Below are 25,446 nucleotides of genomic sequence, written 5' to 3'. Positions count from 1 at the left end.
AGGGCTTGCCTTATGAAGAGAGTCAGAGAGTCATAGAGATGTATAGCATGGAAACAGACCCTTCAGTCCAACCTGTCCATACCGACCAGATATCCCAACCCAATCTAGTCCCGCCTGCCAGCACCCAGCCCATATCCCTCCAAACCCTTCCTATTCATATACCCATCCAAATGCCTCTTAAATGTTGCAATTGTACCAGCCTCCACCACTTCCTCTGGCAGCTCATTCCATACACGTACCACCCTCTGCGTGAAAACGTTGCCCCTTAGGTCTCTTTTATATCTTTCCCCTCTCACCCTAAACCTATGCCCTCTAGTTCTGGACTCCCCGACCCCAGGGCAGGTTCTCTCTCTCGCTCTCTCTCTCTCTCTCCCTCCTGCATTGTCCTCACCATGTGCTTCCTTTGTCTGCTCTTCTCCCTTTTAAACTGCTGTTGTTTTGACTTTTTTTCCCCAAACTTCCAAAACAATGCAACAGCATATAAAACAGTAATTGCTGCTCCTGGAATTCGAGGAAATCACCTCCATACCTAAAATACTTCAAAATAAGGAGCAGCTCTTACAGCCAGAAATTTTTCCCATCCTCCATCTTGGATTACCCAGAATCCTTTGGTTGAATAGGCTTGGGCTTTTCTCTCTGGAGAGAAGGACGAAGAGAGGAGACCTGACCGAGGTGTACAACATAATGAGAGGAATAGGTAGAGTCAATAGCCATAGACTTTTCCCCAGGGCAGGATTGACTGGTACGAGAAGTCATAGTTTGAAGATATTAGGAGGAAGGTATAAAGGGGACATCAGAGGTAGGTTCTTTATGCAGAGAGTTGTGAATGCATGGAATGCGTTGCTAGTTGTGGTGGTGAAAGCAGAGTCATTGGGGACATTTAAGCGACTGCTGGACATGCCCGTGAATAGCAGTGAGTTGAGGGGTGCGTAAGTTAAGTTACTATACTTTACATTAGGATTAAGTCTCGGCACAACATCGTGGGCCAAAGGGCCTGTTCTGTGCTGTACTTTTCTATGTTCTATGTTCTATTACAGCACAACTTCCTACCTTTTATACTCCCTCCACCCTGCTCCGTCCAATAAAGACTGACATTCACCATTTGCGTTCCTTTGCTGTGTACTGTAGCTATCTGTTCACGTTCCGTGAATGAGAGTGAGTGTGTGTGATTAAGTGTGCGTGTGAAAGAGTGTGTGAGTGTGTGTGTACATGAATGTGTGCATGAGTGTGCGTGCGTGTACGTGAATGTGTGAGTGTGTGTGTGAGTGCGTATGTGAGTGTGTGTGTGAGAGAGAGAGAGAGACTGTGTACGTGAATGTGAGTGTGTGTGAATGTGAGTGTGTGTGTATGTGAGTGTGTGTATTTGAGTGTATCTGAGCATCCGAGGAGGGTATGTAGGTTAGTTTGATCTTAGATTAGGAAAAAAGGTCAGTACAACATTGAGGGCAGAAGGGCCTGTACTATGCTGTACTGTTCTATGTTCTATGATTGGACGAGGCGTTGCCACGGCAAATGCCCTCAGGAGCGATTCTTCTCCCAGGCTTGTCTCTACCGGTTCAATGCCTGGACACGTCCCATTCTCTTACAGCACATAGCCTACTGTGTGTGTATCTATGTAACTTCTAGAAAGCAGAATAAGCTGCCTTGCAAGCCCAGATATTGCACCATCCTTGTTTTTTGAATTCACAATAACGTGGGGGACAATCCTTGTGCATTTCCTATGACAATGCCTCAACCAATCAGAAGTGGACTTGGCAACCAATCAGCACCCTTTTTCACCTGCTGTATCAATTGTTGCAGCTTTTGAAGCTTGGCATTCTTGCAATCTGTCCTGATGAGTGGAAGACAGAATGCTTCAAAAATTCTTTTTAATAGCAATAAACATGTTCCACACTACCAAGTAATTACTTATATTCCTCTTCATCTTGCTTTAATAATATGGATGCAAAGACTATTTTTTTCAAAAGTGGATAACTGAAATGATTATGCAACATTCCAAATAAATATGCTCTCTTGAGGTATCAATGCAAATAATATGAAAATGTCAATAATTTTGACATGAACTAACATGTTTTTTAAAATAAATGCGCATAAACTTACCAACAAAATGTTTATTATTTTCATTAATTCTTATTAATTCTAAAAAGATTTGTTCTGTAAGAAGAAATGTTTGGGATAGAACTGGTGGATGGTCCGGTGGGTATTTTTTGACTGGCCTTGGCAGTCGGACTGATGCTTCCCCTTGTGGGACAGTTGAGAACAAGAGGTCATGGGTATAGAGTGAGAGGAGGTCGGTTCAAAACAAGAGATGAGGAGAAACTATTTCTCCCAGAGGGTTGGGAATCTGTGGAACCTACTGCCCCAGAGGGCAGTGGAGGCAGAACCAATCAACAGATTCAAGAAAGATATGATTCTGATGGAAAGTGGGTTAAAGGGGTTGTGGGGAGGATACTGGAGAAGAGAGTTGAGACCAGGATAGAATCAGCCATGATCATGTTAAATGGCAGAGTGGGCATGAATTGTCTACCCCCGTTCCCGATTCCTATGTTCCTAAGTGTTTGAGAATCATAGAATCCCTACAGTGTGGAAACAGGCCATTCGGCCCATCGAGTCCATACCGAACCTCCCTCCCCCTCGCCCCGAAGAACATCCTACCCAGACCCACCACCCCCTAACCTATCCCCGTCACCTGACATTACCATGACTAACCAACCTAGCCCACACATTCCTGAACACTATGGGCAATTCAGCACGGCCAATCCACCCTCACCTGCACATCTCTGGATTGTGGGAGGAAACTGGAGCACCTGGAAGAAATCCACACAGACACGGGGAGAATGTGCAAACTCCACACAGAAGGTTGCTTGAGGGTGGAATCAAACCCAGGTGGCTGGATCAAGGCTGTGTTGATGAATGGCCATACAGCATTCTGGAACATTCTGTGGCATGCACCAAACAGACTGCGTATAGCAAAAGGAAATGAAAACGACGAATCGCACTGCTTGATGAAAACGGAATTATTCTCCTCAGCTTCACTTCAGGCAGTGAACACTGGGCCATTGGATCATGTTTGGCCTAATCTGCATCATGAAGCATTCAGTTCTTATGGGAGTTCCTGGAGGACTAATGTACCTGACCGCGGGGAGGACTGTGCAATGACAGGAATAAAATTGGTGTGCTGTAACGGTTAAGGATTTCCAACCTTCCTGATTAAGTTAATTAGCACCATATAGCCATAGTCAGAATTGTTCAAGCCACCTACACATGTTGGCTGCTTTCCGAGAGCATCTCGTGTTCTGTAAACTGCTCTTGTTGATTGGATAATGGGTCTTATTTTAGGTTGACTCTTGACTGAATTATTAAACAACAGGGAAATTTGAAAAAAATGAGAACACGGCCAAATTTTTTTTAAAGAAATGGCTCTGGATCAGGAACTGAAAAATGAAAAAATCTGCCAAAACTGAGTTAGTGTGCATGCATGCAAGGGTTGGTGCACACAGTTGGTGTGCGCGGCATGCATTGGTGCACATGCTTTGCTGTGCGCAGAGTTGGCATGCTGGCACATGACGTAAGTCAGTGCTGGTGTGTGTCCATTTGTGTGTGGGCTGATGTGAATGTATTGGGGAGTGTAAACGTTGCAGTACTGAGGCCTGTTTGTGTGCACATGTGCATTGGTGTGTGTGTGTGTGTGTGTGTGTTTATGGGTGTGGGACTGCACACGTGTGTGAGTTGGAGAGAGTGTGTGGGGTGTGTATGTAAATGTATGTGTGCGTGTCAGTGTGTATATGTGTTTGCGCATGTGTGCATGAAGGTGTGTGCGAGTGTGTATGTGTCTGAGAGTGTGCATGTGTTTGTACATCAGAGAGAGTGTGGGGGTGTATGTAAATGCACGTGTGTATGTGTGCACGGGAGTGTGTATGTGTGTTTGCATGTGGGTATGTGTGTGGGTGCGTATGATTGTGTATGTGTCTGAGTGTGTGTGTGTGTGAATGTGAATGTGTGTGTGCCTGTGTTTGTGTGAATGTGTGTGTGAGAGTGTGTGGGGGTGTATGTAAATATGTGTGTGTATGTATGTGTGTGTGGGTGCGTGTGATTGTGAATGTGTGTGTGTGTATGTGCACACATGCGCAGCCTGTGTTCGTGTGTTTGTGTGTGTGAGTTGCAGTATGTACACCATGAGGTCCATGAGTATGCCGTGGAGGTTTGTGGGCATTTGTATACCCATGTGTGAAATACAGACGTTAACACATATTGTGTTGCCTCACCAATGTTGGACAACAGGTCTGCTCATTGTTTCGGGATGACATCCCAGGGATGTAATAATCCTGCCAAAGTGACAGACAGAACATTTTAGGAAATAAAAGTTATTCAGAAACTTTCACCGGGACAACCTGCTTTCACCCTGAATTCATTTCAAAGGTGTTTCGGAAATAGGAGAGAGATGAGCTGGGCAGTCTTTCCAACTGGAAACCCAACTGTCCCCAAGGAAAACACTGTTCCAACAAGGCAGGGAGAAGATTCAGAACCCTGAGAACCCTGATTTCTCGGAAGTGAATACAAGCAATAAACTGATATCATGTGATATCTTTCTTGAGAAAAGCTCCCAGGTATATGCGTCAATAAATCCAGGTAGCCACAGAACTTAAAAATAAATCAATTTTCCCCAATCCTTCAAAACTCGACTCCTCAAAAAATATATGAAGCCTTCGGGATAGGAGTAGGCCATTCAGCCCTTCAAACCTGTTCTGCCGTTCAATTAGATCATTACTGATCTGTGGTCTAGTTCCTTATCCCTTGAAATAACTGCACAGAGGTTGGTTACAGTTGCACAATGCATGGGCTCTGACCAGCCAGCTCAGAGTCAGTTCCAGGAGTGAGGAGACTCTCTCACACTCCTGTTTTTTTTTTTCACTTTTTTTCTTTTTTTTCTTTTTTCCCTTTTTTTTTTACCCCCACACTACCGCCTAACCGCAGTAGATGCTTATTTTTTCCCCAGCACCCATGTTGCGTATGTGCAGGTGTGAGACACAGTGAGAGACACAAGGTGTACGAATCTTTATTCAGTTTCCACCCCCAGGAAGAAAGGAAACACCCGAGTGGCCAGTGACAAGCAGTGCCCTTCACATCAAAGGACAGTGCTGTGTGATCAAACAGTGAAGGGGAGGGCAGGGATTAAATCAAAATAGAGTTGGAGGGGGAAATAATGCACTCCACTCCCTGCGGTGCCCACCTCTCCCAGAACAACTCCAGGGTGTTGGTGGACACCGCGTGCTCCTTCTCCAAGGACACCCGGGCTCTGAGACTTCCGTTTATCTCTGTCAGCCTGGGCTCCCTGATTGGCCCAGGGCTAAGAACCTCAATCAAGGATCTCATAGTCAATGCGATCTATCTGGCTTTGGTTCCAATCATTACATCTCTTAATAGCTTTTACTTAACAAAAATATATCTATCTCAGATTTAAAATTAATAACTGATCAAACACCAACTGCCGTTTATGGAAGAGTGTTCCAAATATTTCCCACACTTTGTGTGCAGAAGTGCTTCCGGACATCTCTTCTGAAAGGTCTGGCCCTAATTCTCAGGCCATGCCCCCTCAGTCTTAGACTGTCCAACCAGTGGAAATATTTCATCTACCTTGTTAGTATCTTGAAGGTGTCAATCAGATCGTCCCTTAAACTTCTAAATTAGAGAGAAAACAGGCCTAATTTGGATAATCTCTCCTCGTAACCTGACCCCCGAAGTCTAGGCATCATTCTTGAAAACCGAAGTTGTACACCCTCCAAGGACAAGCTTTATGCTCGATGCAGTTGGAAGGATGAGGGGAATCTAATTGAAGCATACAGAAAACTGAATGACCTGGACAGAGTAGATGTTGGGAAGATGTTTCCATTGGGAGGAGAGATTAAGACCTGAGGGCACAGCCTTTAGACTAAAGGGAAGATCTTTTAGAACGGAGATGAGGAGAAACTTCTTCAGCCAGAGAGTGGTAAATCTGTGGAATTCATTGCCACAGAAGGCTGTGGAGGCCAGGTCATTGAATGTATTTAAGACGGGGATAGATAGGGTCTTGAGTATCAAGGGAATCAAGACAGGAGAATGGGGTTGAGAAACGTATCAGCCATGATTGAATGGTGGAGCTGACTCGATGGGCCGAATGGCCCAATTTCTGCTTCAATGCCTCATGGTCCTATGGCCTTCCTAAGGTGTGGTGCAGAGGATCTGCTCACTGTCTTCTGAGTGGGGACCAACGGAAGGCTCGAATTCCTTTGGAAAGAATACCCATGTTTGAAATACCTCTGGATAAACAGAAATTGTTTAAGATAAGACAATGTTGGGTCACATTTTACCCGACAATTGTGAGTAACTTTTTGTTGATGTGTATGTTTCATGTTGCAGGGAGAAGTCTTCAAAGCCCAGTGGCAGGTCCCTATATGGTAAGTTCAAGTACAATCCTCCTACAGGTCATTATTGGAACGGCTTTAAGGCTGTGAAATGCAAAGCATAAGCAGGTCAAGGGCCCATCAAACGTGTGAAGAATAAGGTTATCTACCATCGAGCATTAACGAGCAATTACTGTTTAATCTCCCCGACACGACTGGGAGCACCACTGAGAGAAAAATCAGGAGAAAATGCTCCTTTGTAAAAATTTGCTTCAAATACCTTTGATAATATAATCCAGGCCATTGGCCTTATTTCAAATGTGGATAAATGTGTGGTTATCCACTTTGGTGGCAAGAACAGGAAGGCAGATTACTACCTAAATGGAATCAATTTAGGTAAAGGGGCAGTACAGAGAGATCTGGGTGTTCTTGTACACCAGTCAATGAAGGTAAGCATGCAGGTACAGCAGGTAGTGAAGAAGGTTAATAGCATGCTGGCCTTCATAACAAGAGGGATTGAGTATAGAAGCAAAGAGGTTCTTCTGCAGCTGTACAGGGCCCTGGTGAGACCACACCTGGAGTACTGTGTGCAGTTCTGGTCTCCAAATTTGAGGAAAGACACTCTGGCTATTGAGGGAGTGCAACGTAGGTTCACAAGGTCAATTCCTGGAATGGCGGGATTACGTTACACTGAAAGACTGGAGCGACTGGACTTGTATACCCTTGAGTTTAGAAGACTGAGAGGGGATCTGATTGAGACATATAAGATTATTAAAGGATTGAACACTCTGGTGGCAGGAAACATGCTTCCGCTGATGAGTGAGTGCCGAACCAGAGGACACAGCTTAAAAATACGGGGTAGACCATTTAGGACAGAGATGAGGAGAAACTTCCTCACCCAGAGAGTGGTGGCTGTGTGGAATGCTCTGCCCCAGAGGGCAGTGGAGGCCCAGTTTCTGGATTAATTTAAGAAAGAGTTGGATAGAACTCTCAAGGATAGTGGAATCAAGGGTTATGGAGATAAGGCAGGAACAGGCTACTGATTAAGGATGATCAGCCATGATCATATTGAATGGTGGTGCAGGCTCGAAGGGCAGAATGGCCTACTCCTGCACCTATTATCGATTGTCTATAAACGTAGGGAGGTCTTGCTAAAACTATGCAAGGCACTAGTGAGGTGACAGCTGGAATACTATGAGTAGTTTTGGTCTCCTTATCTAAGGAAAGATATACTGGTGTTGGAGGTAAACCAGAGAAGATTCACTCTGCTGATCCTCGATATGCAGGGATGAGGAGATTGGATTTTACAAGAATGGAAGGTGACTTTGTTGAAAGATATGAGATTCTTCAGGGAATTGACAGGGTGGATGTGGAGAGGATGTTTCCCCTTGGTGGGAATTTCTAGGACCAGAGTGCCATCATCTCGGAATGTACAGTCATCCATTTCAGATGGAGGCGAGGAGGAATTCCATCACCGAGGGTAGTGCTTCTGAATTGCAGAGTGCTTTAGAGGTGAGCTCAGAAATTCAATAGTCATAGAATCCCCTTAGTGTGGAAGTAGGCCATTCGGTCCATCGACCCTCCAAAGAGCATCTCAGCCAAACCTTGCCCACCACCCTATCTCTGTAACCCTGCATTTCCCATGGTTCATCCAACCAAGCTACACATGCCTGGACACTGTGGCCAAATAAAGTGGGATGGGGGAAGGGCAGGGCATGACAACAAGCTAAAAGAAAAAGAAGAAATGCTCACAATTCCAAGGTGTTCAACTCAATATTACATCCAGAAGGCTGTAAAATGCCTAGTCTGAAGATGAGATGTTGTTCCTCCAGTTCCCTGCCCCCACCCCATCTGCATTTCACAGGTATTGTTACCTCTGGGATACTGTAACCCAATCCACAGCCACCAACACCAACACCCCTCTCCACAGCACCTTCCCATGTAAACACAAGAGGGCGCAATACCTCCCGCCTCCCCCCCCACCCCCCCCCCTTCCCAGCTCATCATCCCAGGGCCGAAACAGGTGAAGTAGCATATCACCTGGGCTCCCCCCCCCCCCCCCCCCCCCCTTCCCAGCTCATCATCCCAGGGCTGAAACAGGTGAAATAGCATATCACCTGGGCTTCCTCCAATCTTGGGGACTGTATTCGCCACACCCAATGTGGCCTACTCGACATTGGAGAAACCAAGTGCAGAGTGGGTCACTGGTTTGTGGAACACCTTTGGTCTGTGCACAAGCAGGACGCTGACCTTCCAGCAGCCGGTCACTTTAACACAGTGTCCTGCTCACATGCCTATCCACGGCACGCTGCAGTGTTCCAGTGAATCCCAGCACAAACTGGAGGAACAACATCTCACCTTCAGACAAGGCATTTTACAGCCTTCTGGATTTAATATTGAGCTCAACACCTTCAAATTAATGAAGGGCTTTTGCCCGAAACACCGATTTTCCTACTCCTTGGATGCTGCCTGACCTGCTGTACTTTTTCAGCACCACACCCTTGACTCTAATCTCCAACAGCTGCTGTCCTCACTTTCGCCTACCTTCAAATTGTGACCCAACTCCTACTTCTTCCCTTTCTTTGAGCATGTTATCATGGCCTTTCCTCCTCCCCAATCCCAGTCCTTTCCAGTCTGGCAGGAGACACAGCATTGCTCTGTCATTCTCACATTTCGATCACTTAATCTGAGCTATTCTCTTTCTCCTTGGATGCTGCCTGACTTGCTGCGCTTTTCCAGCAACACATTTTCAGCTATCAACATCTCTTCTCCACCGGCATCCTACGCCCACTAACCTCAGCCCACACCCCACCCCAAACTATAGCATAAACGCTGTCCCCTCCACACTCCACATCAGCTCTGATGAAGAGTCACCCAGACTCAAAATGTTAGCTTGCTCTCTCTCTGTGAATGTTGGTGTTGGACTGGGGTGGACAATACTAAACCTCACACCACACCAGATTATAGTCCAACAAGTTTAATTGAAATCACAAGCTACTCCAAACCTTGTACTTCTAAATAAATCTGTTGGTCTATAATCTGGTGTGGTGTCATTTTCAACTTGGTCCGTGTATGCCATCTGACCTGCTGTGATCTCCAGCATTTGTTGTTTTCAAAGAAGACAGAGGGGTTTTTAACTCTGCGATTATTGACAGATGCCACGGTCACCATTGCTTCAACTAATGTGATAGTCCAGATTTATTTTATTGAATTAAATGTCCCCCACCACCCGAGCAACTGAGGCAGATTTGAATCCCTGTCTTTAATTCAATGATCCCAAAGCATTATCACGACACCACTGTCTCCGCCTGACTCACACTGAGCTCTCAGCGAAAAGGAGAAAGTGAGGACCGCAGATGCTGGAGGTCAGAGTCGAAGAGTGTGGTACTGGAAAAGCACAGCCGGTCAGGCAGCATCCGAGGAGCGGGAGCGCCGATGTTCCGAGCATATGCTCTTCATCAGGAATGTAGTCCTGTGGATGCTGACGATCTGAAATAAGATCAGAAAGTACTGGAGAAACTCAGCAGAATCTGTAGAGAAAGAGAAAGAGAAAGAGAATTAAAGTTTTGGATCTGATAAGACTGGCCTCGGAACATTACCTCTGTTTCTCTTTTCTCAGACCTGCTGAGTTTCTCCAGCACTTTCTGATTTTATCTCAGACTTGTTTTTTTTCCTTCACTCATTGTGACACAGTGTCAGATGACCTAGTTTCGCTTCCAACACCTTGATTACAAAGTGCTTTTTTCTCTTCCCCCTCAAATCTCCACAGACCCTTTCTAAACCACCGCCAGCTCCCCAGCTCTTTCATCCAATCTACCTTGTCCTTCATCTGTCCGTGAGCTGGCAAATAATAATCTCAGATTTACTGTCACTAGTTATGCCAAAATCTAGGGGCTTTCTGTGGGAGGGAGTGCCGCACATGAAGGAGTGCACTGCCTCACATCTCCTGTGAATTGACCTGGTTTTGATATTGAGGTACTGGGCCCTTTCTCCATCATTTCCTCAGGGGAGACCACTGTCAGAAGGTTCTAGAGCAAACAGACAAACGCCGAAAATTAAAGAGGGGAAAGGGGCTATTTTTTTATTTCATTCATTCACTGGGTGTGAGCAACTCCGGTTAGGCCAGCATTTGTTGTCTCATTGCCCAGAGAGCAGTTAAGAATCAACCATATTGGGGTAAGGTCTGCAGTCACATGTAGGCCTGTATCTGTCCTGGGAGTGTTTGATGGGGGCTAGTGTAGGGGGAGCTTTACTCTGTATCTAATCCCATGCTGTCCCTGTCCTGGGAGTGTTTGATGGGAAATAGTGCAGAGGGAGCTTTACTCTGTATCTAACCCCGTGCTGTCCCTGTCCTTGGAGTATTTGTTAGCAATAGTGTAGGGGAAGCTTTACTCTGTATCTAACCCCATACTGTCCCTGTCCTTGGAATGTTTGATGGGGATAGTGTAGAGAGAGCTTTACTCTGTATCTAACCTGTGCTGTCCCTGTCCTTGGAGTGTTTGATGGGGTTAGTGTAGAGGGAGCTTTACTCTGTATCTAACCCCATGCTATCCCTGTCCTGGGTGTGTTTGATGGGGGATAATGTGGAGGGAGCTTTACTCTTTCTCTAAACCCTCCAGGTAGATTTCTTTCCATTAAGGGCATTGGTGAACCAGAGACATTTTTACCACAATCAGCACTTCATCATTAGTGTCTTAATTCCATATTTTTGTTTTATTGAATTTAAATTCCACTGTGGCGGGATTTGAACCCGGCTCCTCAGAATGTTCCCTGGTTCCCTGCAGATTAATTGATGAGCAATAATAACTCCCCTTTGCTGGGTGGCATGTGTAGTTTATCAGCATGTTCCTATGGTTCACTATCCGCTGAGAGAGAGCAACCTTACAGTCAGTGCAAGGTGAAAGAAGCACTGACGGGGTTAATTCCTGACTACAACCTCACCTTCGCTTTTCAATAAAAAAACTTATACGTGCCTGTACTTTGGGAGAAAACAAAACAGGTGTTGAAATCATTCACCTGACATCCGATGACAGAGCTTGCAGGTTCTTGCCTGGAGCAGGAGGAAGCCATTGCGTGTGAGAACAGAACTTGTTACTCTCAGACTAATTAGCAGCAAAGGGTAAGAGACTCTGGAAAAAGCTGACTGACCTTCTTGCCTGGAAGCAGGTAAGGGACGAGAGAAAAATCTCTTGTCAGGTTTTTGTACGTAGTAGGAAGCCATGAAGTTTAATGGCAGTTTCAGTCACACCTGCTCCACAATCCTGGGTGGTGGGAGTAGTTATCTTTCAGCACCCTGGAGCTTTTTGGTGGGGCGAGTGCCAGGACTGTTTCAAACTTGGTCATCGCTGATCTGTATTTGTTTAAGGCCCTCCTGAATGCAGGCTTTCATTAACTCCTTCCTACAAGCAACAGGATCGAGAGAGAGAGAGAGAGAGAGAGTGGCGAAGCCAGCAGAACTTGTGATTGAGACATACTGGCCAAACTGGTCTTGTATCCATCCAGGTGGAGCCCAGTGCTGGGGGATGAGATTTACCGTCTGGGGGATGAGTGAACTCCTCTGTAGTCATTCTTCCTACTCCATGTGTATTTCAGGGAAAAGGAGAAGGTAGTTCCACCTCACCCCTCCCTCCCCCCCGCACAGACACACACACAGGCACATGCACACACACGCACGCACACGCTCACAGGCACACACACACACACACAGACGCACACGCACGCACACACAGACACACACACAGATACACACACACGCACGCACACACAGACACACACAGATACACAGACACACGCACACACAGACACACCCGCACACAGACACACCCGCACACAGACACACACACAGACACACATGCACACAGACACACACACAGACACATACACACACACACACACACACAGACACACACGCACACAGGCACAGGTACACACACACAGACACGCACACACACCAACACAGACACACACGCACACAGGCACACAGACACACACACACACACACACACAGGCACACACACACAGGCACACACAAACAGACACACACGCACACAGACGCACACAGGCACACACAGACACACACACAATGACACAGACACGCACACACACCAACACAGACACGCGCACACAGACACAGACACACACGCACACAGACACACACACACACACCCAGACACACACACACACACAGATACGCACGCACACAGACACGCACGCACACAGACACGCACACAGACACGCACACACACAGGCACACACAGGCACACACAAACAGACACACACAGACACGCACACACACCAACACAGGCACGCACACACAGACATAGACACACACACACACAGACACAGACACGCACACACAGGCACACACACACAGACATAGGCACACACACAGACACACACACACACGCATACACAAACAGGCACACAGGCACACACACAGACACACACACGCACACAGACATGCACACAACAGACACACACAGGCACACACAAACAGACACACACAGACACACACACACAGACACACACACAGAACAGACATGCACACACACCAACACAGACACGCACACACAGACACAGACACGCACACACACACACATGCACACAGACACACACACAGGCACACACAAACAGACACACACACAAAGACACAGACACACAGGCACACAGGCACACACAGACACACACACACAGACACATACGCACAGACACACAGACACGCACAGGCGCACACAAACAGACACACACACACAGACATGCACACACAGACACAGACACGCACACACACAGACATGCACACAGACACAGACACACACACACACACACAGACACAGGCACACACACAGACACAGACACACACACAGACACGCACACAGACACACACAGATACACATGCACATACAGACACACACACACAGACACACACACACGATATATACACACAGACATGTGTGCACGCACAAATATACACAGAGACGCACACAAGTACACAGACACAAAAATACACACACAACACAGACACACAAACACACAGATACATACACACAGATATACAGACACAAATAGATATATAGACACACACATGCACATACAGATATATACTTACACACAACACACAGATATATATAATATATATAAACACACAGACACACACAGAAGGATATACACACACACCCATACACACAGATACACACACACACACACACAGATGTACACACATACACATAGGCGATGCAGACTCACAGGCACAGATACACGCACACATATCTGTCTAAAATTAAAAATCACACAACACCAGGTTATAGTCCAACAGGTTTAATTGGAAGCACCAGCTTTCGGAGCGTCGCTCCTTCATCAGGTGGTTGTGGAGTATGACCTGTTGGACTATAACCAGGTGTTGTGTGATTTTTAACTTTGTACACCCTAGTCCAACACCGGCTCCTCCACATCATATCTGTCTAAATATGCTACACATGTCTACAAATGGGGTAACTCCCATTTAAGACTTAAAGGAGGAAATTGTTGTTATTTGCAAGTTGTTAGTTTGAGGAAGGCTGTCTCCCGAGCAGCAGCGAAGGCTGTTGTTGTTGGATATATTCACGAATGTATTTGATGTTTGATTGCCAAATGGATGGATGGTTATGGCAGTGTAGAGGGTCACAGCGGTAACATTCAGGAAGGGCCACAGTCAATCCAGTGACAGTCTTATCGAATGGAAGACGGGCTAATGCACCACTGTCACTACTTATTCCTGAGTTGTATATATTCCTTTAGTTGTTCTGCTCTTTTCACTGGACACAAGCTTTATCGAATTAAAGTGTCCCTGATCTGACACTGTCATGAAAACAAATCAAATGATTACCTGAAACTTCCAAATCTGGAACTGAAACTGATCAAAATTAAGTTGCAATATCCAGGATGATGCTGGATACTGTGTAAATGAGAGTCATAGAGTCATACAGCACAGAAATGGACCCTTTGGTCCAACTTGTCCAAGCCCACCAGATATCCTAAATTAATCCAGTCCCATTGGCCAGTATTTGATCCATATCCCTCCAAACCCTTCCTATTCATATACCCATCCAGATGCCTTTTAGATGCTGTAATTGTACCAGCCTCCACCACTTCCCCTGGCAGCTCATTCTACACGCGTACCACCCTCTGCATGAAAAAGTTGCCCCTTATGAGCTGTGATGTTATGCTGCAGCTCTATAAAGCCCTGGTTAGACAACACTTGGAATATTGTGTTCAACTCTGGTCACCTCATTATAGGAAGGATGTGGAAGCTTTAGAGAGGGTGCAGAGGAGATTTACCAGGATGCTGCCTGGACTGGAGGGCATGTCTTATGAAGAAAGGTTGAGGGAGCTAGGGCTTTTCTCATTGGAGTGAAGAAGGATGAGAGGTAACTTGATAGAGGTGTACAAGATGATGAGAGGCATAGATAAAGTGGATAGTCAGAGACCTTTTCCCAGGGTGGGGACATAATTTTAAGGTGATTGGATGAAAGTTTAGGGGTGATATCAGAGGTGGGTTCTTTACACAGAGTGTGGTGGGTGTGTGGAATGCACTGCCAGCCGTGGTAGTAGAGTCTGATACATAAGTGACTTTTGGATGATAGTACAGTGAAGGGTATGTAGGCAACTCTGATCTTAGAGTAGGATAAAAGGCCGGCCCAACATCAAGGGCCGAAGGGCCTGTGCTGTGCTGGACTGTTCTATGTTCTATTAGGTTCCTTTCAAATCTTTCCCCTCTCACATTAAACCTACGCCCTCTAGTTCTGGACTCCCCCAGCATGAGGGAAAGACCTTGTCTATTTACCCTATCCATGCCCCTCATGATTTTATAAACCTCTATAAGGTTTTTAGTTTATTCACAGGCTATAGGCATCACTGGCTAAGCCAACACTTATGCCCATCCCTAATTACCCAGACAGCATTGCTGTGGATCTGGAGTCACGTGTAGGTCAGGCAAGGTATGTTTCCTTCTCTAACGGAATCAAAGGGAGAAAGTGGGAATGGGGCACTAAGTTCTAGAGTCACAGAGATGTCCAGCACAGAAACAGACCCTTCGGTCCGACTCGTCCATGCTGACTTGACATTGTCATTTTAAAAAATGCCCTGCTACCTATACTCATTATCCCTGGCAAGCTCCACTTGCTCCCACCTCTACCACTTGTTCTCAAACCTTTCCATTTTGCCCCAATCCACATCCTTCAGGTTGAGTTTAATCCTCTTCAGCAGTAATCTCACTAACAATATACTTATTCTTTGAAACTCTCCCATACTCACTGCTTCAAAGCCTCCTTCGTCCTGCAAAGGCCTCCGAGAAAATAACTCCCTTTGAGCCACTATTTAGCTCCTCCCACTCCATGCCATTCACATCTCATCTTGTCTGAAACATTCTCAGACGTTCTGCGTTGTAAATGCAGTAGAAGTTGAATGATCAGCCATGATCATATTGAATGGCAGAGCCATTCTCGACAGGCTACTCCGATACAAAATGCTGTTTGAAAGGGTTTGGGGGAACCAGATGGGTTTTTACAACAACTGTCAGTGGTCATGGTTGAGCCATTCCACAATTATATTTAATCAAATTCAATCTTAACCGTTTGCTATCACGAGATTTGAACCCATACCCCTTAGATCACTTATCCAGGGTTCATAGATTATGGATGGTACGGTGGCTCAGTGGTTAGCACTGCTGCCTCACAGCGCCACAGACCCAGGTTCAATTCCTGCCTTGGGTGACCGTCTGTGTGGAGTTTGCACATTCTCCCCATGTCTGCTCTGGTTTCCTCCCACAATCTGAAGATGTGCAGGTCAGGTGAATTGGCCATGCTAAATTGCCCATAGTGTAAGATGCATTAGTCAGGGATAAATATAGGATCTGGGTGGGTTACTTGGAGGGTCAGTGTGGATTTGTTGGGCTGAAGGGCCTGTTTCCATACTGTAGGGAATCTAATCTAATCCAGTGACATTACCTCTACACCAGCAGCAGGGGAGGTGGTAGTGTAATGTGGAAAGGGACAGTCAATTTGCGCACAGCATGCTCCTACAAAAAATACTGTGCTCATGAGCAGCTGTATTGATTCAGTAATGAATAGGCAGGGGTTAATATTAAACATGGCACCCAGGAGCCCTCAACAAATGCCCCAGGGAATACTGGGCAACTCAGTGGGTCTGAGCATCTGTGGAGAGAGAGAAACAGTGTTAATGTTATAACAGAACTTATGCAATTAAAAGTAGGGCCTTGGGTAGCTGTTGTAGAACAGAGAGACCTAGGGGTTCAGGTACATAATCCTTCGAAGTTTGTATCACATATAGGCAGGGTAGTTAAGATGATGTTTTGCACGCTTGCCTTCATTGTTTAGACTTTGAGTATGGTAGTTGGGATGTCATGTTGAGGTTGTACAGGACATTGGCAAGGTCTTTTCTGGAATACTGTGTCCAGTTCTAGTTGCCCTGTTACAGGAAGGATATTATTAAACTGGAGAGGGTTCAGATGAGATTTACCAGGGTGTTGCAGGGACTGGAGGGTTTGAGTTGTAAGGAGAGGCTGGGTAGAATCCCTACAGTACAGAAGCAGGCCATTTGGCCCAACAACTCTACACTGACCCTCCAAAGAACAACCCCCCCCAGATCCATTCCCTACCCTATTCCTCTACATTTACCCCTGTCTAATACACCTAACGGACACATCCCTGAACACCATGGCCAATTCTCCCTAACATGCACACTTTTGGGCAGCGGGAGGAAACCGCAGCACCCAGAGCAAGTCCACACAGACACGGGGAGAATGTGCAAACTCCTCCTCCTCCTCCTGCTCTTCGGATGCTGCCTGACCTGCTGTGCTTTTCCAGCATCACTCTAATCTAAACTCCACACAGACAGTCACCCAAGGGTGGATTCGAACCCCAGGCCCCTGGCGCTGTGAGGAAGCCGTGCTAACCACTAACCGTGCTATCCATGATAGGCTGGGACTTTTATCAGAGGAGCGTAGGAGTTTCACTTTCAGATTTTGTTTCAGATTTCCAGCCTCCTTAGTATTTAGCTTTTATTACCAAGGAGAACTCCCCCTTTACACTCCCCTTTCTCAACAATTTTTGACTCTGACTCTCCAGCATCTGTGGTCCTCACTTTCTCCTCGGGAAGGAAATTTGCCATGCTTGGGCTGCCTGACTCCACATAGAGTCACAGAGATGTACAGCATGGAAACAGACCCTTCGGTCCAACCTGTCCATGCCGACCAGATATCCCAACCCAATCTAGTCCCACCTGCCAGCACCCGGCCCATATCCCTCCAAACCCTTCCTATTCATATACCCATCCAAATGCCTCTCAAATGTTGCAGTTGTACCAGCCTCCACCACTTCCTCTGGCAGCTCATTCCATACACGTACCACTGTCTGCGTGAAAAGGTTGCCTCTTAGGTCCCTTTTATATCTTTCCCCTCTAGTTCTGGACTTCCCGACCCCAGGGAAAAGACTTTGCCTATTTACCCTATCCATGTCCCTCATAATTTTGTAAACCTCGATAAGGTCACCCCTCAGCCTCCGACGCTCCAGGGAAAACAGCCCCAACCTGTTCAGCATCTCCCTGTCGCTCAGATCCTCCAACCCTGACAACATCCTTGTAAATCTTTTCTGAACCCTTTCAAGTTTCACAACATCTTTCCGATAGGAAGGAGACCAGAATTGCACGCAATATTCCAACAGTGGCCTCACCAATGTCCTGTACAGTTGCAACATGACCTCCCAACTCCTCTACTCAATATGACACCAGACCTACAGCGATGTGTTTGGCTCCTAACTGCCCTCCGACATAGCCAAGGGGCTGGCTAACAAACCTTGCCAGCAATGCCTACATCCAATGAAAGAACAAGGAGAGGGAATGGTTGGGTGATTACAGATGTTACTGCAATGTTTGGACACAGACTAGTTCAGCTTTCACTGGTTGGATAGACTGATGGGATAGCCTGAGAATTAGGAAGTACTTCTCCATAAAAAGGGTGGGAGATTTTTGGAACTCTGTTCCACAAACGGCACATGGATGCAGGATCCGTTCTGAAGCGAAAGGCATTAAGGAATATGGGCCAAAGGCAAGTACATGGAGTTAGGCCAAAGATCAACCACAATCTGATTGAATGGCCTAACAGGCTTGAGGGGGTGAATGGCCTCCTCCAGTTCCTATATTCCTAAGTCGCCACAGTGCCATTGGGCTGCTATCTCCAATGGTCGATGGTTCTCAAGCAAGAGGAGAGGTTGAGGAGGTGGGATTGCCATGCTAACTCCAGCTGGTGGGAGATTTGAACCCATGCTATTGGTGTCGTTTCCCAGTGCCAACGAGCCTGAGGGTACTGTGAAGGGCACTCCTTCTCAGCCTCCGCCCTCTCCCGAGGTGTGATGAACCCTGGGGGTTTAAACCACCACCAGCCATCCCCCTCCCCCCTATCTCTCACTCGCTCTGTCTCTCTCTTTCTCTCTCTCTCTCTCTCTCTCTCTAATGAGCGTGTGGTCCTCTGGAGACAGTGACAGTTAACTGATTCGTTAGCCAGTATTGTACCGATGTCTGAGGGGGTCAGTACTCAGGTGAGAGCGGTAACCGTCGGCGACCACTTTAAGGTATTGCCCAGTGGGGGGGAGGGAGAAGGAGAGAATGTGAAGGATTCACCAGCGAACAGAAGAGATCGAAACAAAGTGAAGATTACAGCCAGAGATATGACTGCTCCCATAATGAGGAACCTGACAGTCTGGTTCAGCAGGTAATACAGAGTGCAGGCTGAGTGTGTGTGTCACTCCCTTCGAGATCACGCAAAAACTCACTGTGTGCAAAGTCCAACTCAATTTCCATTGCCATTGGCCAGAGAGGGAGGGAGGGAGGGAGAGACCAGGTGCGGAGACAGAAAGGACAATAAATGTGTGCAGAGTTGAACACAGAGACTGATGTGCATTGACTTTCTGGATCAACATGATAGAAGTTTCACTTAAAACCTGCCACACACCTGAACCACCTTAAACCCCACGGCCTACAAGGCAGTCTGTTCCCATTTGCTGTTCCCAGCAACTGGGCCTCAGTATCCTTTTCTTTTGATTTCCAGAGCAAAGGAAGAAATACTCGAATTCCAACTTCATCATGGATGACCGGTCGCAGTACTACGTGAACGTAAGTAATCGCAATCATCCGCAGACATTGCATTCGCCTCGTCTTGCGAGAATTGAAAGTTCCTCTTCCTCAGAGGTTTCTTTATTTGGGTCACACATCCCCCTCTCTTCCACTCACCCTCCCCCACCAAAACAACGCTCTGTCACCTCTTGCTGGGTGATAGCCTCGTCAACCCTACCCCCCACATGCTCCGTGACACACACTCAGATGGAGAGCTGTCTCTGGGAGTGAGCCTGCTCTTACTGGTGGAAGAACAAATGGGAGAGATGCTGCATCCTCAGAAAGCCACAGCCTGCCTCTGCCTCCTGACCTCACCCTAGTCCGAGCTCATCCACTGCCAAGACCCTCATCTGTGCCCCTTGGGAGTTCCTCCGCACTCGCTGCAGTCTCACATCCAACCTTTTGTAAACCTGAGGTCATTCCAAAACTCCGAATCCCGCATCTTAACTTGTATTGAGTCCTGTTCCTTGCTCACCTAACTCCTCCCCTTGCCCCTTGACTGAGATAAGTAATATATTGATTTTGAAATGATCATTATTGTTTTCAATTCCAATCATGGCCTTGTTTCCTCCTATCCCTATAATCCTCTCCAACCTCACACCCTTCCGTTCCCTCTAACTCTGGATTCATGAATATTCTTGATCATAATCACTTCATCATTGGTGACTTTGTCTTCAAGCACTTAGACCCTGAACACTTGAATTCCCTCCGGGCGTGTCTCCCTATGTCAATAAGTAAACCCTACCTCTCGGTCTAAGTTGCAGGTCACGTAACCTCCTACATCCTTATGTGGCTTCATGTCATGTCCTCTATTTTGCTCCCGCGAAGAATCCTGGAACATTTTGTTCCATTAAAGACGTTATGTAAATGCAAGTTGTTGTTGCCAAAGTTGGAACTTTGTTAATTGAGGGGTTTGGGACCTTAAACCTAATGAAGGGGCCTCTACAAACCTTTAATGGGACAATAATAGGGAGGTGATACCTTTGTGGTATTATTGCTGGACTCTTAACACAGAGACTCAGATTATATTCTGGGTCCTGGGTTCAAATCCTGCCACAGCAGTTTGTGGAGTTTGAATTCAATAAAAACCTGAAATTAAAAATCTCATAATGACTGTGAATCCATTGTCAGAAAAAATATATATCTGGTTCACTAACGTCCTTCAAGGAAGGAAACTGCCAACTGCCAGCTGTGCTTTTCCAGCACCACACTCTTCGACTCTCATTCAGAAAATAGGTTAAACTTTTTAAAAAAGATAAAGGAAAATTAACAATACTGACATTTCACTTTAAGTTCACAATATTCCCAATTCTTCCTGCAGTGCTCATTTCTCTTCCGTTTGTATTTTCTCCCTTTCTTGTACCCCCCGCCTCTTGTTACTTTGGTCCCGGCAGCACTTGACCACCTTCCCATTGGGTCCTGGGGAAGAGACCCAAACCGTGGAGGAGTCCGTCAAGAAACTGAAGGCCCTGGACAGCAAAGGAAGGATCTGGACCCAGGAAATGCTGCTACAGGTCAACAGCTCGGCCATCAGCCTGGTGGACATTGAATCCAAGGTAAGCCATGAGTTGTCACAGTTCCTGGGACATGGGCTTCATTAGCCTGTCCCTGATTGTCATGGACAAGGTAACGGGCTGGTGAACCACTCCCTTCAGTACAACTGAATGGCCATGGGTGGGTAAAGTCTAGGACATAAGAACCAAGAGTGGGAGAAGGCCATTCAGCCCCTCACGCCTGCTCTGCCATCCAACGTGATCATGGCTGATTTCATCTCCACTTTCCTGCCCGCTCTCCCTATCCATTCAACCAGTTACTAATTAGCAATCTGTCTATCTTCTCCTTAAATGTATGATGCGGAGGTGTTGGACTGGGGTGGGCAAGTTGAAACTCGCATAACACCAGCATATAGTCCAACAGAGTATTTGGAAGCTCTAGCTTTCAGAGTGTCAGGTAGCTAGTGGAGCATGGTCATAGGACCCAGAATTTATAGCGAAAGATCAAAGTGTCATACAACTGTTGTGATGTATTGAATAAACCAAGATTGCTTTAATCACTTCAAATGGAGATGCAGGTTTTGATTTATAAATAAATCCCAGAACCTCTTTCAAGTCGAGATAACTAATTCATGTTCTGACATCCACCACACTCTGAGGAAGTGAATTCCACAGATTCAGGACCCTTTGAAAGAAGCTGTTCCTCCGCGCCTCAGTTTGAAAGTAGACACATGTCGAGGCTGACTGAGTGAAGAGTGGATATACTTCCTTCAAGGACATCATTGAATGAGAGAGGCCTTTTACGACAGGCCTGTAGTTGCATGGTTACCATTGCTGATCTGAGCTGTTTGCTCCAGATTTTGCTTTGATTAACTGTGTTGTGATTCTCAAGCTGTGGTACTGGGGCTTGAACTTACACCTTTGGAGCATTAGGCCAGGCTCTGGTTTACTAGCCCATCAGTATTACCATGGCACGACAATACGGTCACTGGCGCTGCCTAGAGATTGTCCCAGACAGAGGTTCACAGACTGTGGGGTCACGGTGGGACCGCAGGATGTGTGACTGGGGTCGTGCACTCTGAGGCAGGAAATGGGGACTCTGGAGTGAAGACTCAGATTTGACCAGCTGTGAGGTCCCTTTAAGTAGGCGTGTCTGTTTGGCAAGTGGACACAGTGCAATCCCATGAGCAGTGACACAATTGGGGCCTGCTCTCTGAACCCTCTCCCCATACACACACATACACACCACACCACACCACACACACACCCCTGGGAGCTGGACCCAGTATGGAAACATCATTCTAATGTATCCATTCACTACAACCCCCGAGTGTGTGTGTGTGTGTGTGTGGCTGGGGGAGCGGGGGGGGATGCTGTAGGTCTGTGGTTGAGTGGGCTGCGCGTTCAAACAGCAAGAGATACTGACGGGCGAAACCAGAATGTGCTGGTGGGTCAGGCGGTATCCATGGAGAGAGAGAGAAACACAAGAGCTAACATTTCAAGTCCTGTGACCAGTTCTGAAGAAGGGCTCAAGATGGTAACTGTGTTCCTCTCTCTCTGCTGCCAGACCCGCTGAGTTTCTCCAGCACTTTCTGTCTGTGTTTTGTTTCAGATGTCCGTTGTTTTTTGCTTTAAGCTAAGAGATTATATTGGCAGGCTCTGAGCAGCAAGCAGTTTGGGGAGCAGGGGGTGAGCGAGAGCACGGTTCAGAATTAGAGATGGGCCAAATGGACTCTACTATCTCCATGCCGGCTGGCGAATTGTCCTCTGATTTGACACTTTTCCCACTCAGGATGAACTGGAGACTTACCCACTGGATGCGGTCGAACACTGTGACTCGCTGCTGGACAAGTGGAGGTTTGACTCAATCCTCATCCTCGTGTGCCAGGAAGCTCACCAGGCGAATCCCGAAATCCACTTCTTCCAGTGCTCCGAGGTTGGGGTGAGTATGGGAGCTAAGGCAGGGAAAACAGAGGCCTCATTCCTCTCCAAACCCCTCACGATTCGGAGGTGGGCCCCTTCAATGGGGGGACTCAGGTACAACTCACACCCATCGCCCTGGCTGCAGTCACCATCATTAATGTACCGCTCTGTGTTTGATTATATCTGCCCTGTTGACCGACCTACGCCCACCGGTCTCGATTGGTTAAGCCTGGATGTGCACCCAGAGCAAAGTAAACATGCCCTGGAGACAGCTGGAAACCAGGGCTGAGCATTGAGCAGACATTTTAAAGCCTTGTGCATAAAGATAAAAATTAACCGGGTTTGAACCCGGTGCTTTCAGCATCAAGCCAGTCCTCACCGCCCATCCATATCCCCAGAATTACTGCAGAAACTTGCACGGGTTGACCTGGGCGTGGTAGCCTGGTGCTATGCAAAGTGAGATTCCTACATTCACTCCCTCACACACCTGAGCAGGAATCTCTCACTGCCTGCCACTTGTGTGTGCCATGGTTGGGGTGCGGGGGGCGGGGTTGTGGTTTACAAGTCAATGTGCAATCTGTCCAGCCCAGCTTAGGAACACACCTTCCTGGACCATAACCTGGTCCTTCTGGCTCAAAGGCAGGGACACAGCTCACGGCACTACAGGGCCTTGCTCTTTCCCCAGAGTTCTGCAAATCCTTGTCTTCAATTGTCTACCCGTTGAAGAAGGCAGATTACCAGCACCTGGGATGTGAGATAAATGATGGTCACTCATCAATACCCACATCCAGAAATGAATCATTTAAGAATATATACATGTTTCTGCCCTATCTGGCTGAGCATTGTAGATCATTGACGCCGTGAAAGCCCTCCTCTGACTCTGTGGCAACTATCTGAAACCTCTGCCCATGGGTTACCGATCCTCCCTCCAGTGGAAACAGTTTCTCCTTATATTCTTAACCGCTGAGAGGTGCAAAAAACTCCAACACAAAACGTACATTATAGCCCTCAGAGTTAGTATATACACCCTGACAGCCGATGGTTGAATCTGAGGCACAGACTCTGCATACTATCCCAGGCACACGGAAATGCGAGTGCAGTAATTAGGAGCTGGAGGAGGCCATTCAACCCTTCTAGCCTACTCCGCCATTTATAGAGTCGCACAGCATGGAAACAGATGCTTCGGTCCAACCAGTCCATGCCGAGCATGGTCCCAAACTAAACTGGTCGAACCTGCCTGCACTTGGCTCATATCCCTCCAAACATTTCCTGTTCATGTTCTCATTCAAACGTATTTTAAAGGTAACTGCAATTGCACACACTACTTCCTCAGAAGTTCATTCCACACCCAAACCACTCTGTGTAAAAAAAGAAATTGCCCGCCCTGTCCTTTTTAAATCACTCTCCTCTCAGTTTAAAGACATGCTCCCCGGTCTTGACATCCCCCACCATAGGGAAAAGACATCTGCCATTCACCTTATCCATGCCCCTCATGATTTTATAAACCTCCATAAGGTTATCCCTCTACCTCCTACGCTCCAGTCAAAAAGGTCCCAGCCCATCCAGCCTTTCCTGATAACTCAAACCCTCCAGTCCCAGCAATTATGCACACACAGTGGGCGGCACGGTGGCACAGTGGTTAGCATTGCTGCCTCACAGCGCCTGAGACCCGGGTTCAATTCCCGCCTCAGGCGACTGTCTGTGTGGAGTTTGCACATTCTCCCCGTGTCTGCGTGGGTTTCCTCCGGGTGCTCCGGTTTCCTCCCACAGTCCAAAGATGTGCAGGGTCAGGTGAATTAACCATGCTAAATTGCCCGTAGTGTTAGGTAAGGGATAAATGTAGGGGTATGGGTGGGTTGCGCTTCGGCGGGGCGGTGTGGACTTGTTGGGCTGAAGGGCCTGTTTCCACACTGTAAGTAATCTAATCTAATCTAATCTAATCTACTTTCCTGCCCACCCCTGATAACCTTTCAAACACCCTCTTTGCCAATCAGGAATCTATATATGTCTGCTTTAACAATATTCAAAGACTCTACTTTCAACATCTCTTTGGGGGAAAAAGTCCGAAATCCCCACCACCCTCTTGGGGAAAATAATTGTCCTTCTCTTTATTTTAAAGGGGTGCCCCACATATTGAGAAACAGTGACCCTGAATCTCCCACTTTCCACAACCATCCTGTGCAGACCCTCTCAGGTTCCTTTATCCTTTGATGGGAGGTGGGTTTGACTGGGTCAGCCATAATTGTCCAGAGAGCAGTTAGGATTCCATCACATCGCTGGGGTCACATGCAAACCCGATTTCCTTCCCGAACCGATGTTAGTAAAACAAGGGCTTTTGCTTAGAAATAACAGTGGTCACCAATAGCCAAACATTTAATTCCAGATTTTAATGAATTCAAATTCCATTGTCTGATGGGACAGGATTTGAACCCAAATCTCCAGAAAAATTAGACAGGGGCTCTGCTTTAGGGATGTGACCATTATACGCT

General features: G+C 46.9%; 1 protein-coding gene across 4 annotated transcripts in view; it reads left to right on the top strand.

Moving 5' to 3' along the window:
* The window catches only part of LOC122542187 (epidermal growth factor receptor kinase substrate 8-like protein 1), a 104,817-nt gene that overhangs the window by 23,684 nt on the left and 55,687 nt on the right, over window positions 1-25,446 (top strand). For 2 of the 4 annotated variants that reach the window (XM_043679636.2, XM_087978266.1), the window contains exons 3-6: window positions 6,397-6,434; window positions 19,477-19,541; window positions 20,936-21,097; window positions 22,827-22,976. In XM_043679636.2, coding sequence (XP_043535571.2) covers window positions 6,397-6,434; window positions 19,477-19,541; window positions 20,936-21,097; window positions 22,827-22,976 — 415 coding nt within the window. Of the gene's footprint in view, window positions 1-6,396; window positions 6,435-11,465; window positions 11,547-19,476; window positions 19,542-20,935; window positions 21,098-22,826; window positions 22,977-25,446 lie in introns of those variants that run through there. The other 2 variants (XM_043679637.2, XM_043679638.2) reach the window with 2 other exon arrangements.

The sequence above is a fragment of the Chiloscyllium plagiosum genome, unplaced genomic scaffold (genome assembly GCF_037043375.1).
Source record: "Chiloscyllium plagiosum isolate Xiang-an unplaced genomic scaffold, Cpla_swu_hap1 HiC_scaffold_33, whole genome shotgun sequence".
NCBI classification, from domain to species: Eukaryota; Metazoa; Chordata; class Chondrichthyes; order Orectolobiformes; family Hemiscylliidae; genus Chiloscyllium; species Chiloscyllium plagiosum.
Note: the sequence above shows the minus strand (reverse complement) of the source record. Positions and strands in the feature narration are given on the sequence as shown.